Here is a 19,734-nt window from a genome sequence, read left to right on the forward strand (position 1 = left end):
CCTCAAAAAGATATCTGCACTCCCACATTCAATGCAGCATTACTCACAATAGCAAGGTATGGAAACAACCCAAGTGTCTGTTGACAGATGAATGGATAAAGAAATTGTGGTGTGTATATATACACAACAGTATACTATTCATCCTTTAAAAAGAAGGAAATCCTGCTATTTTTGACAACATGGGTGAACCTGGAGGACATTATGCTAACTAAAATAAGCCAGACACAGAAAGACAATACTGCATGATCTCACTTATATGTGGAATCTAAAAAAATTGGAATTCATGGTAACAGAGAGTATGCTATAAGAAAGAATTCATATCTGTTCACTCACCAAAGGGATCAAAACAAAAACAAAACTCTAAGGCCAGTTAAACTAGCCAAAGACAAAGCATTTCCCTGTATGTACATTGAAAAGAAAATGATTTCTCATCCACCCCCTTTCTTGCTTATAGAAAAGAGGTAGAATAATAATATATATAATATTGGATACTAAAAATAATAATAATAATATATATAACATGATTCTATAAATAAACTATTGAGTTACTCTAATCCCTAGCAGATAAAATTAGCCATCAAGTACTAGTGGTCTGATCTACATTTTGTAAACATTATTAGTCAGACAATTCAGGGTCAATACTGTTCAAAGGTAAGATTCATTTAGCTTAATCACTCTTGAATATTAAGCCTAAGAAGAATAAAACAGTTAAATGCAAAGTAAATATCCTGCTAGAAAAGATGCAAATTTCTTAAACACACTCACAGATGAGTCCTTGAAAGTGATGGAGTGTCAGTATACAAATTCAGCATATTATATTGAAAACATTGAAAATAATTTATCAAATTCCCAAATAAAGCAAATCCAGATCTTTTGTAAGTAAAGCACATCCAAACAATTGCAAATAAAAAGTTAAAATTTTCTCTTAAAAAAGATTTTATCTTTTTAAGCAGTAATTACAGAACAATGGCTAAAACTGAATGAGTTATATCACAAACCTGAAACTGTGGAATTGTCATTTCGAAGGACTTGTTCTTTACTTGGCCTGAAGGATCTGCCACTTTGAGTATCACTGCAACATAAGGATACTTAAGTGACCTGCAGCTGTCTGAGCTCACAGCCATACCCAGCTTCCACTGAAAATCTATGAGCTGTAATGAAACAGTACACAATACACCAGTTATAATATTGCCCTGAATGCAGATATTTATTCAATTTTACTGCTCTCATATTCAAGTTTTAATTTCAAGGCCAGTCAGAATAAAAGAAAATATCTTCATTTTAATATTGCTAGGGGGATATAATAATCAAATGAACACAGAGAGAGGCAATAAGGGATATAAACAGGGCTGGAAAACAACACTGTCATAATTACAAAAGGGAAAAAAACAAAAACAAAAGTCTCCACCTGATGTGTTATGGAGGTAGATGTGGCAGTACTGGTTTTCTTTTCATTTTGCTCCAGTACTTAAGGGGACTCCAAACATTTTGGACCATCTCTTATCTCATTTTCCTGTTCCACATATGTCTTTCCCCATTCCACAACCCAAAAGTCCTAAAATGGAAGATGAGTTATATACCATCTTCATATTTGATTGAGGCATACATGGGAACCATACCAGTTTCTTTCCTCACCACAGTCCTTGACCTGAAACCTTACACTAGCATAAATACTGGGGAAGGTGGTTTTAGATTTCATCACTGTTGATGGATACCTGCCACGTGATGTGCTATGCAGTTTACATGTATTTAATGCCTCACTGAATCATCATAACATTATAGGCTATTATTTCCATTTTGCAGGTGACAAAACTGAATTTCAGAGAGCTTACATAATATGCACAAGGTCACACATTTCTGGACTCATAACTGAAACCAAAGTCTGTTTGACTCCAATGATTACATGCTTATTGACTACTGGCTGCCTCATTACCTCCTAGCTAATTCTTTTCAATGATTGTTCAGTGTTGCCATGGCATAAAACAGGACTGGATAAATGCAGCCCTTAATACTGAGTTTAAAACATAAGACAATAAATGGAGGAATTTTGTGTCTTGTTCCCAAAGCTTCAGAAGATATGTAGTACCTAGCAGGCACTCACAAAAAGTACCTGTCTACTGACTGATACCTTTTGCTACCAAATGAATGCTTACTGGGCAAATAGCTTTACGTATTAATAAAAAACATTTTTATAAAAGGTGGGATTAGTGTAAGGACCAAAATTTCCTCCTGTCTTCAGACTGGCGGTAGACGAACCAGCTACAGCATGAAGGCCAGGCTGGTCCTGATAAAAGGTTAACATCTTTGATAAGTGAAAAGATTGTATAGGTACTTGTTAAATGAAAGTTTCCCATACAAAAATAGAGAAAGGATAGTAGGTTAATAAGAAAAGAACTACAAACAGCTAATAAGCATATGGAAAGGAAACAGGGAAATGCAAATTTAAACCACAAAGAGATACCACTACACACCTACCAAAATGGCAAAATTTTAAGTCTGATGATTCTAAAACTGGCAAGAAAGGATGTATCACAGTGCTGTTGATGGAAGTCTAAATTGGGCCAATCTTTCGGAAAATTGGCTTTACTTAAACTGCAGTTAAGCATATCCAGTGATCCGGTGATTCAATTATTAGGGATATAACCTAGAAAAACAGTATGCTTGGGGCTTCCCTGGTGGCGCAGTAGTTAAGAATCTACCTGCCAATACAGGGGACAGGGGTTTGAGCCCTGGTCCGGGAAGATCCCACATGCCGCGGAGCAACTAAGCCTGTGCACCACAACTACTAAGCCCATGTGCCACAACTACTAAAGCCCGCGTGCCTAGAGCCTGTGCTCCGCAACAACAGAAGCCACCGCAATAAAAGCCCGCCCACCACAACGAAGAGTAGCCCCTGCTCGCTGCAACTAAAGAAAGCCCGCGCACAGCAATGAACATCCAAAGCGGCCAAAAATAAATAAATTAATGAATTAATTTTTTTTATTTTTTTTAAAAAAATATTTATTTATTTATTTGGTTGCACCGGGTCTTAGTTGCAGCAGACGGGCTCCTTAGTTGCGGCTCCAGGGCTCCTTAGTTGTGGCATGCAAACTCTTAGCTGCAGCATGCATGTGGGATCTAGTTCCCTGACCAGGGATCGAACCCAGGCCCCATGCATTGGGAGTGCGGAGTATCATCCACTGCACCACCAGGGAAGTCCCTGAATTAATTTTAAAAAAAAGAAAAACAGGATGCTTATGTGAGAATGTTCCTAGCAGCTATATTCAAAATAGCCCTAACCTATAAACAACCCAGATGTTCATCAGTAATAAAATGGACAAATGAAATGCTGTACAGCAATGAAAATGAATGAACTTCAGCTACACTTAACACCAAAAATCCTGAAAGAAACAAGTCAAAAAGTTATGTGATTCCATGCACTTAAACTTGAGAAACAGGAAATATAATACTGTTTAGGGATGCACATACAGATGGCAAAACTATAAAAAGAAGCAAGAATATGACTATCACAAAAGGATAATTATTACCTCTAGGGAGGAGTGTGGGAGAGATATGATTGGGAAGGGGCATGTGGTGGGCTTCTGCGGTACTGGTAATGTTCGATTTCTTGAGTTTTGATTGTAGTGACACAGATGTTCACCTTTAAATTACCCGTTTTTTTGGTAACTATTTGAGGGGATGGAAGTTAACTAGATGTACTGTGGTAATCATTTTGCAGTATATGTATGTCAAGTCATCATGCAGAGCTGTATTTCAATTATATCTCAATAAAACTGGAAAAAGTCAAATTATTCATTAAACAGTCCAAATGTTATGCACGTTTTGGTATAGATGTTATCTTGCACATATAGCAGGGGGAGGGGAGGATACGTCAGTGAGCTCCACATTTCTGGTTGAAAGGAAAATTTTATTTAGGCTAGGTGATCAAAGGAAAGCTTTAGAGGAGACAGAGCTCAGTTTTGAAGAATAACAGAACTGAAATTGAGAGGAAAAAATGTGTTTTATTTATTTATATATTCCATAAATACACACCTAGCAAAGAATAAGTGCTTAATAAATATTAAGCTGAACCAACTAGAGATAAAAATAGTTCATATCTGGCTGAGGGATAGAGCATACTGTCTGAAAGTGAAAGGCTCTTATAAGGAGGTATGGAAAATAAGGCTGACAAGAGATCAAGAATCAAGAGGCCAGTAATTTTTTGCAAATTGTACAAGTTTTCAGAATACTCTCATTTACAGTTGACCCTTAAACGATGTGGGTTTGAACTGCAGGGATCCACTCATACACAGATACTTTTCAATAGCAAATACTACAGGACTACACGGTCTGCAGTTGGTTGAATCCACATGTATGCAGAGGAACCTAGGATATGGAGGGCCGACTATGAATTATACACGGATTAATACCTGCGCTGTTCAAGGGTCAACTCTATTTTATCTTACTATGAAAAACATTATCATATAAGTCATTTAAACTTTTCCTGTTGGCAATGGGTAATCACTGAAAGTTTCTGAGTTCAGAGAATGGTATGAAAGTATTGATTTAAAAATATTCATCTGATGGCTGCAGAATACAATAATCCAGGTATGAGGTTTTAGGTGCCAGAACTAAGGTGGTGACAAGTAGGATTAAGCTGATCCTATAAAGAATGGATCACTAGGTCTTGATGATCATCTACAGTTAAGGGAGGTATCAAAGACAACTATAAAATTTTGAGCCCAGATGACTGGGAGAATATATGATATATGAATCAGGACTTTTTATATTTTAAGCCCAAAAGTATTATCAAGAAGTGATAATTAACCTATATGAGAAAAGAATCTAAAAAAGAATGAATATATGTATATGTATAACTGAATCACTTTGCTGTACACCAGAAACTAACACAACATTGTAAATCAACTATACTCCAATAAAATTTTTTAAAAAGTGGTAAGGAATATCTAAATAGGAATGCTCAATAAGTGGATAAAAATTCAAGAACAGAATTCATGGGAGTACATGATTAGAGATACAGTTTTATATCAGTTCAATGGTGATATTCAAGAAAGTAACTTAACACTTTTTAAACATACTTGGCCCATACAACTCCTTGATGCAAGAAGTTCCATTTTTACTGTCCATAGTAAAATGGGAGATGAAACATTGCTTATTTGACTCTAAAAGTATGAAATAAAACTCTGGATTATCCAGAACATTTCAAGCAGAAAAGCAATTAAGGAACACAATGTTGGAATTCACTGACCATTACAATGGTGAAACTGGCAGGTGGGGAAATTGGGAGAGCTGCCATTGACTGTGCAAAGTTGGTATTCATGAGTACAAGAGCTGGGATTAGGTTTATGGGATGAGAATTTCCCAAATTCTGAACATTCCCAAAAACTGAACATTTAAATGCAAATTATCAATAAAAGCAAACCTTCTAATAAGTGTGGTTGAGCCTTAAATAGGAATTAACTACAGAGGAGATTTTAAAAAGAATAAAAAAAGAAAAAACAAAAAAATCAGAACAGGGCGAACATCGCTATGGAGAATATTAAGAATGAAGTAACAGCCTCAAAATTCTTGTAGAATTAAGAAAATGATTTAAAAAGAAAAATGTACAGAGGAAAAACAGCTAGTAGTAAAAAAATAGGAATAACCAGAAGTAAAATGAATACAAAGAAGAAAAATAATCAGAAAGCAAATATAGATTAAGAGGTAAACAAAGAAATTAGCTGTAGTCTGTCACACTAAAAATAGTTGATATGGTGGCTGAAGTTACTGGTAACATAAAAACATCACTATAAAAACTGTCTACAGGGCTTCCCTGGTGGCACAGTGGTTGTGAATCTGCCTGCCAATGCAGGGGACACGGGTTCGAGCCCTGGTCTGGGAAGATCTCACATGCCGCGGAGCAGCTGGGCCCGTGAGCCACAATTACTGAGCCTGCGCATCTGGAGCCTGTGCCCCGCAACAAGAGAGGCCGCGATAGTGAGAGGCCCGCGCACCACGATGAAGAGTGGCCCCCACTTGCTGCAACTAGAGAAAGCCCTGGCACAGAAACGAAGACCCAACACAGCCATAAATAAATAAATAAATAAATAAATAATTTAAAAAAAAAAACTGTCTACAAAGAAAAAAAATTTTCAGACCATTTCAGTTTAAATTTTATTTTTCAAAACATAGGAGAAAATTTAAAAAATAATCGTGCAAACCTCCATCATCTTAAAAACTATGTTCGTACTCCTGTGTCCCTGTTTCTAGTCTTTGTATGCAATTTTTATAGCTAGAGTCACAAAATACACACTTTTATGTTCTCTCCTTTTCTAAATGAAAGTTTTCTAATGGAAAAAATGTTAACCATTCTGCACACATTAATCTCTCCCAAAGTACTACGAGGAAAAGACTGATTAAACTCATCCAAGGATACAACACTAACAGAGCTGGTATTCAAACCCAAATTTGTCTGATTCCATATTCCCTGCCTTTTTCATTATACCTAGCTGCAACATGACTACCATTCAGAATTAAACCAAGTCCTAATGGGTCAAGAAAGTAGACAGGTCTGGGACAGGGCAAGAGTGTTTAGCATCTTCTAAATGCTAGGCCTAAACTGTCGAGTATAGTAGCCACTAGCCAACTGTGACTATTTAAATTAATTTAAAATGAATAAAAGATTCAGTTCCTCAGTTGGGCTAGCCACGTACAAAGTGCTCAAGAGCCACGTGTGGCTAGTGCTACCATACTGGATACTGCCAACAGAGAACATTTCCATCATCGTAGACAGTTCTATTGGACAGTGCTGTGCTAAACTCTGTGCTTAGTACTTTGTATCTGCAGATATTATGGCATGAGTTATTAGCAAACTTCTACTTGAAAATTCATATTAGCTCTAGCCTAAGTGTACAACTTTTGCTAAGTCATTAGCCTTTCTCATCTTGCTTAATGGCACCTTCATCCATGCTTTGATTTTCTTCATAGCACTTAACGGTTTCTAAAATTATGTTAACTTATTCATCCTGTGTCCCCAAGGAAATGGCATTATGAATCTAGTTACTACTCAATCTATTAGAACGTTATCTGATAGAAAGTGAATATTCAAATAAGTATCTGTGGAACTGTTTAGAAGTTCTGGGGTATGTCGTAACTGGGTCTCCAAAGATAGCCTCCAGCAATTAATTCCACCCCACTCTGTAAGTACACGTCACTCCTCACATCAAGAAGTGGAGCTTATTTTCTCTCTGCACAAATCTGAGCTGTCCCTGTGATTGTTTTGACAAGTAGAATATGGCAGAAGAGGTGTTCTGGAATCTTTGAGCCTAGACCTTAGGAGAACTGGAAGTGTGTCCTTCCTTCTTCATGGAATGCTGGCTCTTGGGACTCTCCTTCTTGGAACCCAGCCACCATGATGTGAGCACCCACATGAAGGAGAACCAAGTCATGCCAATGATCAGCTCTAGCTCAGCTCACGGCCCAAGTCATGACTAGCATGTGAGTGAGCCCTCTTCACTTCCACCCAGCTAAGGCTCCTAGATGACTGAAGGCTCCTAGACGACTGAAGTCCCAGCTGACATGATGAGGAGTAGAAACCACCACCCAGCTAATCCCAGTTAACCCAAAGACTCATGAGAGACAATTAAACAACTGTTTTAAGTCACTAAGTTTAGGGTGGTTTGTTATGTGGTGACAGATAACTAAAACAGAGCAAACACAACTAGCTGAAAATAGCTTCGTTAATAAACTTACTACGATACACGATTTATCAAAAATGAATTCTCAAAACTATACAATCTGAACTATATTGGTTTACAGAAATTGTAGCAAATACAAATAATCAAAACAATGTTTCCTATTTGGTTAGTGTTAATACCACCAGTAAAAATAATACAGAAAAAGAAAGCGTTTCCCATTAAACACAACCACTACTACTAAGTTCACAGTACTACTGCCCTGCAACACAAAACAAGTATCAGCTTTCCTCAAAATGGTTTTTAATCCTCATTTCTTTTCTGATGACCTCCATTTTCTAAGCGACTCAGGTTTGAAACTTCAGTCAACTTTGATTTTTCTCTCTCCCTTACACAAAACACTTATGAATCGCTAGGTACTCCAGATTTTATTTCGGCCAAGGCCACGGACATTTATTCCCTTCTTCCCAATCTCACTGTTACAAAGCCTTTTAAAAAGCTTGCCTTTGGGCTTCCCTGGTGGCGCAGTGGTTGAGAGTCTGCCTGCCAATGCAGGGGACATGGGTTCGAGCCCTGGTCTGGGAAGATCCACATGCCGCAGAGCAGCTGGGCCCGTGAGCCACAGTTACTGAGCCTGTGCTCCGCAACAAGTGAGGCTGCGGTGGTGAGAGGACCGCGCGCCGCGATGAAGAGTGGCCCCCGCTTGCCACAACTAGAGAAAAGCCCTCTCATAGAAACAAAGACCCAACACAGCCAAAAATAAATAAATTAATTAAATTTAAAAAAAAAAAAAAAAAAAAGCTTGCCTTCAATTTTACTGCAGCCTCCTAATCAGTTTCTTGCCTAGAGTCTTCCTCAGTTCCAATCCACAGGATGGACTCTCACCACTACTTATAAATTTACCAAATCTAATATCACAGGTCAAAAACCTGTCATGTCTACTGCCTCAGGAACTAGTTAACCCTTCCCCTAGCGCTTAAGTCATCTCACAGCACAGTCCCAAACAGCCTTCCCACCCGTGCTCAAGCTGGACCGCATCCTCTCTTTCAGTGTTCAAACCTTTGCTCATGCAGCTCATTCCTCTTGGAATACAACTCTCAAACATCTATTTAAAATTCAAAACTCCTCTCAAATTCTGCCTGCTCTGTAAAGTCTTTCCTGGTTTACTCAACTTTTCTATGAATGGTCACATCACTTCTTACACCCCAGCACTTAGAACATTCTGACTTGAATAGTAGTCATCTGTGGATCTGTCTCCCTCCCCCACCACCTACTAGGCTGTAAACACCCTGAGGGGAGTTCATACATCCTTACATGACTTGTAGCACCCAACAGGACACAAAGAACAAAAACAGCCATACATGTATGAACTATGACACAAACTGTACAAAAACTTAAGTCACTGTCTCATATACGGAAGAGGGAAAATGGCACTAGATACTGTGCGTCAATATACATATTTCTGTTGATTTATACCATAAAACTGGTAAGCAGGAAAACAATAAAATGTGGCAACAATAGAAACAATCATTCATCTATGATAAGGAGTTCTAATTAGACATCTATAAAAAAGAACCGTGAATTACTTCAAAACAGTGATTATCAGCATCAGAATGTGAAGTAATGAATAACCTTAGACCTTCTGGGGCTGGACAAGGTAGCACGATGGTTTGTTAAATTTAACAAGTTCAGACTCTGAAGTTAGACAGACCTGAGTTTGAATCTCAGCTCTGCTACCTCCTACCCATGTGGCTTTGGGCAAGTTACTATGTCTCTATGCCCCAATATTCAGTTAAATATTTACGAACTAATACTATGTTCTAGGCACTGGGACTATAAAAAATAAAACAAAGGGCTCCTGATCTCAGGAACTTACATTCTAGTAGGGAAGACAGACAATAAGCAAATACATATACAATGTGGTTGTACTAAGTGTTATAAAAAGAATTTTTTTAAATGCAGGTAAGGGGACAGAGTAACCAGGAAGGCTGTTTAGATAGATCCTGGGGGAGACCTCTGTAAGGAGGTGGTTTTTCAATAGAAAGACACCTGAGTCAAGTGAAGGAAAAAGCCACATGAATAACTGGAGAAACGAGCATTCTGGACAGAGGGAGAAGCATGTCTGGCCTGTGCAGGGAAGAACAATGAGGCCGGCATGTCTGGAGTGGCGTGAGCTAGGAAGAGAGGTAGGAGACGAAGAATCACTTTTTGAAGGGCTTTTAGGTCAAGGAAAATATTTAAGACATTTTTCTAGTGAGATGGTACTCTCTTAAATGGCTTCGGGCAGGGAAGAGACCTGGTCTAACTTAGACTGCAAAAGTCTCCTCCAGATTGATGAACAGGGCATTAAGTTTAAGAAGGAAAACAAAAAGACTCAATTGGGAGACCATTACAGTATCTACACAAGAGGGTGGTGCTTGGGACTCAGGTGGCAGCAAGGGGAGGGAAATTTAGAGAATATTTTTAAAGGCAGAGAAAACAGTATTCTGATGGATTGTAGGCGAGGTCTGTGCTCTCACGGGAGGTGTGGTCCCAGTTAACCTTGCTGATTCTTATACTGGTGAGAAATATTTAAAGAAAGAGAGAAGGTATTATAGCTCAAGGAATTTAAACTAGTATTAGCCCTAAAAATTAGCTAGATCTGGTACATTTAAAAAGCATATACTACAAACAGAAATGACTTACTGCTAGGTCAAGGCTTTTCCCCCCTTACAAGACTGCTGAATACACATAATCATTTTGTCTAGCAATATAATATTTAAAAAAACACATCATGAACTATGAATAAAAGGTTCAATTTAAGAGTTCCTGGAGGTAAAACTCACAAAAGTGTGAGGTCCCCCTAATGACTGGGGTGTAGGTGGGTGCCTGAGATTTTAACTCAGACTTGTCCACGCTGAGCCTCCAGTAATTCATCAATTGTGGTTTAGGTTTTCCTACCCCTAGCACTGGTTTTCACGGAGGTTTCTGTTCTGGTTAAGTTGTGCTTCTCTGTATTCACCTGTCTCTCCAATTTGGGAGACAGCAGTTTGCCCTGTGACCTCACTTTTCTGACTTACCCAAGAAGAACTGTTAATTTTTCAGTCTATTCAGCTTTTCACTTATTTTAAGGCAGAGCAATGACTTCCAAACTCCTTACACACTGGACCAGAAACTGGAAGTCAATCACTGTTTATAATCTTCTTCATAAAAGTTTAAACATCTTTTATTAGATTTATTGCAATGCATTTTACAGTCTACTAATGTTGTAAATGACATCCTTAAAAAAATATTTTTCAACTCTCTGTGTTTGAACTACGAAAAAACAGTGAATCACCTTCCTAAACTCTAATATTATTTCGAATAATCTACTTGTAAATTATCTTGGCTTTTTCTATGTAAACAATCATATAACATGTGATCGATTGCATGGAAGGGATGTGTAGTAGGCTGAATAACAGTCCCCAAAGATGTCCACATTGCAATCCCCAGAAACCAGTGAATATGTTATTTTAACATGACAAAACAGACCTTGTAGATATGACTAAATTAAGGATCTTGATGTGGGGAGGTTTTTCTGTATTATCCAGTTGGGCTTTATAAGAAAGCGGCAGGAGGGTCAGAATCAGAGAAGGCAATATGATGCTGGCAGAAAGAGAAGTGATGACAGAAGCAGAGGCTGGAATGATGTGCTTTGAAGATGGAAGTAGAGGCCATCGCTAAGGAACACAGGCAGCCTCTAGAAGCTGAAACAGACAAGGAAGCAGATTCTCCCTTAAAACCTCCAGAAGGAACAGAGCCCTGCTGGCACCTCGGCTTTAGTCCCACAGGACTAATTTTGGACTTCTGATCTCCAGCACTCTATAAGAATAAATTTGTGTTGTTTTAAACACACCTCCCCCTACACACACCCCCAAAAGGTTCAACTTTTAAAACCCTATACTCTAGTATAATTCAGTTTCAGGATATCTTACACAAATAAACATATGACTTAATGTAAGTATAATAAATGGATAAGATGATTTCTGAGAGATTGAATCAAAGTTATTGAGCAATAACTCAGAGCAAAGCCATAGGTTTGACTGCTATCTGAGTTTCCCCCTATCTCCCAGGAATCCTCAAAAACAACAGAAAGATCAGCTGGAGACAGATGTCAGAGAGCAGTCAAAGGACATCTCTCAGCCCCTGTGTTCTCATTATCTATCTCAGCCCTTTCTTATACTTTGTGGTCCTGGGTAACTAGTGTATTTCAAATACTCTAGTTTTAGTACGCTTCTTCTGGGAAGTGTTATAAGCTATTTGCCTAAAAAGTTTATTAGCTGAAACAGGACAGGAACACTCAAAACAAAGAGATAGTCCTAAGACACACTTAAAAAATCAAATTCTTATTCCAAGCATAAAAAAAACAGACACTGAAAGGTTAAAGAGGTAAACTCTCCCTCTTCCACAAACTGCTTTTTAAAGACTTAAGAAAATGTTTGCGCAGCTATCTTCGGAAATTTTGATAATTTCTTCTCTATACATATTACATCCCCAAATACTATGTACCTAGTATCGAATACAACGGCGCTTAATCAAGGAAGAACAATATTTGGTCTGTACTCTTCGGGCTGGAGTGGGTGGGGAAGATTAAATTACAACGGCAGTGGCTACCACCTCAGAAGCCCAGTGTAAGGAGCAATGCAGGGGTGGCGGGAGGAACGGCACGGGCTCACGGACATGGGCTTTGGTTTGGGGCTGAGCTGGGGAAGGCTCACGGTGGCATCGTCCCGCGGCTGCCAGGGGCGGGCGGAGGACCAGGTGAAGCCCCCCGCCACTTGTCCAGCCGAGGCCGGCGGAGGCCGCGGAGGGATGGCCACTCACTCACCTGGTTGGTGACCTGAAATGGAAGCAGAAAACACAATTTAGGGAACGATCTTTCTTGCTCCGGAGCCCGCTGCCCCGGCTCCTTCCAGGCCAGGTCTTACCTTGGCCTTAGCATCCAGCTGCGGCTCGCTACACCCCTCCATAGCAGCGCCCCGGAATCCCACCAGCCACTCAGGTGGAAGCTCCCGGGGCCACCAACCCTTCCGCTTCCTCTTCCCGCCCCTCGCGGCCCGTCGCACGCACCGGACGTGGGGGGAGAAGGGCAGAAACATCTTCGTATACCTCCGCCTTAATCTCAATTAGACATCAGTTTTATGGAGCTGATCAGTAACAACGGATATACTGTAGGGAAAAAGGTCCGAAAACTTGGCAGATACCTTGTGAAGGGAAGGATAGATTATCTTTCGGATGCCGTCTCCCCCTACTTATGCCATGGACGTGGACTCTTCCTGGTGCAGCCCACGGCGCCCTTTGAGCAAGCGCAGACTTGTAGCTGCGCAGAGTTGTTAGAAATTGATGCTAATCGAGTTTGAAGCTGCGGGACAACCGCTCCCTCTTCCCCACAGATGTTTGTCCTGCGAGGGAGATGCCAATGGGACCTTTAGTTTTGTGATTAACTTCTGTCACTCGGATTCATTTCACTGGCCTAGCTGGAGGTGGGGTGGGCATGCTTTTTGTCACCCTCCTTCGTGGGGGACAACACGAAGTGCTGGGAGCTTTATAGTCACATAGGCCTGAATCTAAAACCCTCTACCACTCAGCCGTACGCCTTGAGTAAAGGTAGACTTTCTGGAGATCGGCTTTCTAATCTGTAAAAATAAGGCTGTAGATATTTGTCTCACAAGGCATTATGAAAGGTTCAATGAGATCCCATATGTAAAGCACATAGCAAAGTTCCTGAACATGGCGAGTACTCAATAAATACCAGCTCCTATTATCATCGTCATGATAGTCAGTCCTCAAAAGCAGCCTATAAGTTATCTAGACCACAAATTATCTCCATTTCAAAGTTGAGAAAATGGAAATTCAGGAATGTTAAGCAATATCAGCTAACTAATAGATAAAACTTCAATCTCTGGTTTTAATTTACGGTCTGCAATCTAATTTCAGAGAACTCCAGAGGGGTTTAGCGCTCCCAGTGTACCTGCTGAAATCCTTTTCCAGCTGCCTAGTGCTAATTGAATGTTCTATTTATACTCCAGGCTACTGAAGAATATGGATGATTGTGTGTGTGTGTGTGTGTGTTGCAGGGGTGTTGCGGGAAGTGGATAGTGGTGGAAATCCACGGGCAGCCTGAGCAACGATGCAGAACGGAGAATAAGCATGATCACTGATGCTAGAATCATAGAGGTTTTAGAGCTTAAAGCAGAGTACGTACCACAGATTGTTAGATTTGGGGCCAAATTTGACGGACCTACATATGTAAAACAAAACAAAGCAAGTAAGACAAACTCTATCAGAAACTGGATGGCAATGCGTTTAGATAGGTTTTACATGTTTCAGATTGTCACTGTCCCACATTCTTCTTTCAGCTCACCTGGCCGCGTCACACATTCACCTGAAAGCTGCAAGACATACTTTTTAACCTCTGGCTTAAGGGGAACTTATAGAGTCTCATTTTAAAAATGAGACCTAAATAGATTAAGGGCCTGGCTTATAGAAACACAACAATATTATGTTAGTCGTGATTTCTGATCAGGTGTGGACAATTTTTCATCCATACTGCAGACAGATGAGACCAAATTATGTTAAGTTTTTTGTTTTTTTTTAAATTTATTTTTGGCTGTGTTGGTTCTTCGTTTCTGTGCGAGGGCTTTCTCTAGTTGCGGCAAGCGGGGGCCACTCTTCATCGCGATGCACGGGCCTCTCACTATCGCGGCCTCTCTTGTTGCGGAGCACAGGCTCCAGACGCGCAGGCTCAGTAGTTGTGGCTCACGGGCCCAGCCGCTCCGCAGTATGTGGGATCTTCCCAGACCAGGGCTCGAACCCGTGTCGCCTGCATTGGCAGGCAGATTCTCAACCACTGCGCCACCAGGGAAGCCCTATGTTAAGTTTTGATGTGTCCTTTTTTTCAAGTTAATTTTTTTTTCTTATTTATTTATTTATTTTTGTTTGTGTTGGGCCTTTGTTGCCGCGCGCGGGCTGTCTCTAGTTGCTGCTAGCGGGGCCTCCTCTTCGTTGCGATGCGCGGACTTCTCACTGCGGTGGCTTCTCTTGTTGCAGAGCACGGGCTCTAGGCTCGCGGGCTTCAGTAGTTGTGGCTCGTGGGCTTAGTTGCTCCAAGGCATGTGGGATCTTCCGCGACCAGGGATCGAACCCATGTGCCCTGCATTGGCAGGCGGATTCTTAACCACTGCACCACCAGGGAAGTCCCGATACGTTCTTAAGTATTGCAAAAAGGCTATGTTTTAGGATGGTTATTTGGCAATGCAACAAAGGCTAAAGGCAAATACAGCATGAAGACAGCTGGACGTATTCCTATTAAGATAAGTAATCTAAGACAGAGTAATCATGGTGGTGTGCCATGAATGAGTTACAGGTGTGTAGCGAAATTGACCCGCCCCCCGCCCCCCCCCCCACCCCCCGCCCACCATAGCCCTAAGGAAAGCCAGGTGAGGCCTCATCCTAGAAGATTCCCTGAGCTGGTTATGACTGCAATGACAACCTTATTCGATTAAGTCAGGTGTTGTACAAATACAGAATTTCATCAATTGTTAGATGCATATTTTTTCGCATTTGACTCCTCAGAAATCATACTGCACATTGCATCAGATGGCTCCTTACAGTGGCAGGTAGGCAGGCAGCAGGTGTGACTCAGTTGTTTTTGCAGGTGTGTACATGAACTTGGTTAGAGCTGTTCAACACTTCTATTGAATCACGGGTATTGCTGGCTGTGTACATACTATGTTTAAATGCCATGTGAAATATCTTTAAAAAGATTATGTCAAGGAGCAACTAAGCCCGTGCGCCACAACTACTGAGCCTGCGCTCTAGAGCCCGTGAGCCACAACTACTGAGCCCACGTGCCACAACTACTGAAGCCCGCGTGCCTAGAGCCTGTGGTCTGCAACAAGAGAAGCTACCACAATGAGAAGGCTGCACATCGCAACGAAGAGTAGCCCCCGCTCGCCGCAACTAGAGAAAGTCCGCACACAACAACGAAGACCCAATGCAGCCAAAATAAATAAATAAATAAATAGATAGATAGATAGATAAATAAATAAATGTTCCTTTAAAAAAAAAAAAAGATTATGCTGTGATTTGGCATAAAAAAAGTTACCAGGAATGGAACCAGGCATGGAAAGAGAACAGTGGGTTGTAAACTTAGATCAGTAAGGCAAACATGGGTTATTGGAGGAACGACCAAAATTCCACGTGTTCTTACAAATCAACCAAATTACAATTCCTAAAAAGGTGGATAGACTTGAGTAGATAAAACAAAAGTGTTGCTTATTTCAGTTCAAGGTTGGAGAAGTTGCCAGATCCCTCAGAATATAAGAAAGAAATTTATAAAAATGAGAGAGCAGTTTTTTAGTCTCAAATACTTTCGTTAAGACATCAAACATCAGTTTGTCAAAAACTTCCCAATGTGTTTGAATAGAAGCTGCTGAATTTGCAACAGTTGCTGAAAAAAATGAAACTATGAGTTTAGTCATGTAGGAAATAACATTTTTTGGAGGTACAACTGCATGTTTTTATTTGGTTATTAGAATTTGGGGCAGCTGTATCAATTATCTGACTACTCCTTTGAATTTGAGTATGAAAATTTTTGGTAGATATAGGAATTAGGCGTTGCTGTGTAAAAAAGCCCTGCCTCCCACAAATTCCCAATGTCATACTACAAACAAACATTTATTTAGCTTACATGTCTTGGGGGTTAGCAGTGAGTTGGCCAATGGAGGCTGGGCTCAGCTGAGGTGTTTCTGCTATGCTCCAAGTGTCCTTATTCTCTTCCTGGAACCAGCAGGCTGGCCCAAGCTCATTCTTCTCCAGGTGATGACTCAAGTACAAACAGCAAGCAGAAGCTTATTCAGGCCTGGATTGCGAACTGGCATACAATTATTTCTGCCCCATTTCATTGACCAAAACAAATCACATGGCTGAACTCAATGTCAAGGACTGGGTAAATACACAGTTAATTCTCATTATGAAGCTACCACGAATGCTGAGTTAGTAAATACTGAACCATTGCTCCTAGTGGAAACAGGTTAGGTTCCTGTGAGCCTCTGGTCACATTTTAATCAACAAAACAACACATTTTTTATGTGTATTTTTGTTGAAAGTCCCCACATTTAATCTATATTGTTGATTCTTTAACACTGATCCCAGGGCTAACAGCACCGTAACTCATGCCTGAAGGAACTTATCTAATACATGTATTTTCTCTATAAGGCACATCACAGTCTTCCTGTGTGTGGGAACACAAAACAGCACATGAGCACAATGCTTGGGGCCATTTTATACAGTGAAATCATCAACAAAAAGCACAAAAATGCCAAAAAAATGTGGCACTAAATAGACTGCAAAAAGGGCACATTTCCAATACATGACCTCGAACAAGAAGGCAGAGCACAGACTTGCTTGACCTTAGCTGGGAACTCAATTTTTTTTGCCACTCTGAGCATGTCTGTGGATGACCTTGAAAGCGACATGGGTACTGATTTGGGGGTTACAAATAAATGTTAGTAAGTAGATAAATTCAAAACACAGAACCCATGAATAATGAGGATTGACACTACTTTTCCCCTAGTGGAAAAACTTCAATGTTATATGGCAAAGGGTATAGATAAAGGAAGAATTAAAACATAGGGACCTTATACATATGTATAACTGAATCACTTTGTTGCACACCAGAAACAACATTGTAAATCAACTCTACTTCAATTAAAAAATTAAAAAACAAAACAAAACGGAAAAAATGGGGGCCAATAATGCAGAATCTTGGGCCCCATCTTAAACGTATTGAATCAAAATCTGCATTTCAGATTCCCCAGGTAATTGTATGTACATTCAAGGTTAAGAAGTACTGGACTCAATACCATGGTGGGTATATGCATGCCAGAGGCTGAGAGTTAAACCCTACAAACATCAGAGGCTACTACATTCATAAGGGTTTTTTTAAGTTATTTATTTATTTATTTATTTATTTATTTATTTATTTATTTATTTTGGCTGCATTGGGTCTTCATTGCTGTGCGCGGGCTTCCTCTAGTTGCGGTGAGTGGGCTTCTCATTGTGGTGGCTTCTCTTGTTGCGGAGCATGGGCTCTAGGCGCGTGGGCTTCAGTAGTTGTGGCACGTGGGCTTAGTAGTTGTGGCTCACGGGCTCTAGAGCGCAGGCTCAGTAGTTGTGGCACACGGGCTTAGTTGCTCTGCAGCATGTGGGATCTTCCTGCACCAGGGATTGAACCCGTGTCCCCTGCATTGGCAGGCAGATTGTTAACCACTGTACCACCAGGGAAGCCCCTCATAAGGCTTTTATGGGTCCAAAGGTCTAGCCCATAATGGGACAATCTCTCTAAGGTGAAGGATAAGCTATTGTACCCTGCAATTCCTATTAACAGGGAAGAGGCAGAGCACTTGGTGGGTTTCTGGCTTTTGGACGCAGCATACATCACATTTGGGAATACAGGTGCCACACGTTTATTGGGTGATATGGATGGCTGCCAGTTTGAGTAGATCCCTGAGCGAGAGAGTCCTCTGCAGCAAGTCCATGCTGGAATGCAAGCTGCCTTCTGTTTGGCCCTATATCTCAGCTGATCCAATGTTGCTAGAGAGGTCCACGCTGTGTGGAGTCCTAGGGAAGCCCTAACAGGAGAGTCACGGTGCAGGAACTCAAGGTTCTGGACCAACGCCATTCCTCTGACAGTAAGTCATTTGAAAAACAACCCCTGGCAACCCCTGGCTAACAACCCCTTAGCTCTCCTGACTAACAGCCTGGCTGTGCAACTGAAGTGATTATGCAACTATGGCTGCCCATGATGAGCTGGACATTTCAGATTTACCACCTCACAGTTGGGTGGTATAGCAACAATCTCTCAGATAGATAAGGAGAATGGGGAGTCTTGGAAATTCCTTGGAAGTTGAATAGTGGCCAGAAGAACATGAGTGGGAGAGTTGGAAGTTCCCCAAGAAAGGCAAGCTCAGTGTAATTATCTTTTCCTCCCTCCCTAACTGCTCCTCTCCCTGCATTCCCTCTCTTGGGTGCAGCACTAACACGCACTCTACCCCAGGTCAGATCTCTGGCGTCATCATTGACAGTGCGGGCTCAGCAGTGGGATACCCCCTTCAAACAGTATCTCTTTAATCTATGCCTGCCCCTCCTGCCGCTCTGTCACCGCTACTGCCTTAGTTAAGTCTCTCATCATTTCACTCTGGCAAATTTTCCACATTATTGAAAATGGGGTTTATGCATATCTGATTATTCCATTCACTCCTCAAATATTTATTGAGCATCTACTATATATCAGGCACTGGGTTAGGCTTTGGGGAAAACGATGTGAGGAATTCAAAAATGACATTGCCGCAGGCCTTACGGAATTCACAGCCTGAAGAAAAAGAGAGATGAAAATCCTCCTTAAAATCCTTCAGTGGTTCCCCACTGTTTTCAGGATGAAGCCCAGATGTCTTGACCGGTCAGTCCCTGCCTATCTCTCCAACACTGTCTCTAACCACTGTCCTTCAGTCTTGCAGGCTCTGCAGCCACAGTGCACACTTTCCCTTCTTCCCAGCACCCTCCTCTCTGACTGGCTACCATCGACTTTTTTAAGGGCTCACTCCAGCTGTCCACCTCCTCCAGGAAGCCTTCTGGACACTCCCTTTCCCCGTTAGCTGCCCTTTTGTGTAGTTTCACCAACCTCATGCTACCACTATCACACATGTATCACACTTCATTGTGATTCTTCGTTCTTTTGTCCACCTCTTCTACCCTACTGTAAGCTTAGCTTTGTGTACCCAACACTTAGTTACAGCGTCTGATTCATAATAGGTACTTGACATTTTTTCTCAAATGGAACCGTGTAGGTATATAGAAATGTTCCCCACTCTGTAACAGCAGACAAGGCCAACATATCACTTCTGGCAAAGGAGCTTCTGACCACGACTCCGGCGTCCTCTGGGTGCGGGGCCTCCTGACTGGCAGCGCCCAGGTCCTTCCCTCGGCGAACAGGACTCAGCGGCGCGCCCCCTAGCGTCTCCGGCTGACGCTACAGGAATGG

General features: G+C 41.1%; 1 protein-coding gene across 7 annotated transcripts in view; it reads right to left on the reverse strand.

The window, feature by feature from the left end:
• Positions 1-12,723, reverse strand: part of COMMD6 (COMM domain containing 6) — a 168,177-nt gene extending 155,454 nt beyond the window's left edge. For 4 of the 7 annotated variants that reach the window (XR_009498751.1, XR_009498750.1, XR_009498749.1 and 1 more), the window contains exons 1-3: positions 12,620-12,723; positions 12,520-12,531; positions 999-1,151 (exon numbers count right to left, since the gene is read on the reverse strand). Coding sequence is in view for 1 of the 7 variants with exons in the window: in XM_059903044.1 (XP_059759027.1) it covers positions 999-1,151; positions 12,520-12,531; positions 12,620-12,661 (207 nt within the window). In the remaining 6 variants the exon portion in view is untranslated. Of the gene's footprint in view, positions 1-998; positions 1,152-1,408; positions 1,560-12,200; positions 12,223-12,409; positions 12,433-12,519; positions 12,532-12,619 lie in introns of those variants that run through there. The other 3 variants (XR_009498754.1, XR_009498753.1, XR_009498752.1) reach the window with 3 other exon arrangements.
• Positions 12,724-19,734: the final 7,011 nt, after the last annotated feature.

The sequence above is a fragment of the Balaenoptera ricei genome, chromosome 18, assembly GCF_028023285.1.
Source record: "Balaenoptera ricei isolate mBalRic1 chromosome 18, mBalRic1.hap2, whole genome shotgun sequence".
Classification (NCBI taxonomy): Eukaryota; Metazoa; Chordata; class Mammalia; order Artiodactyla; family Balaenopteridae; genus Balaenoptera; species Balaenoptera ricei.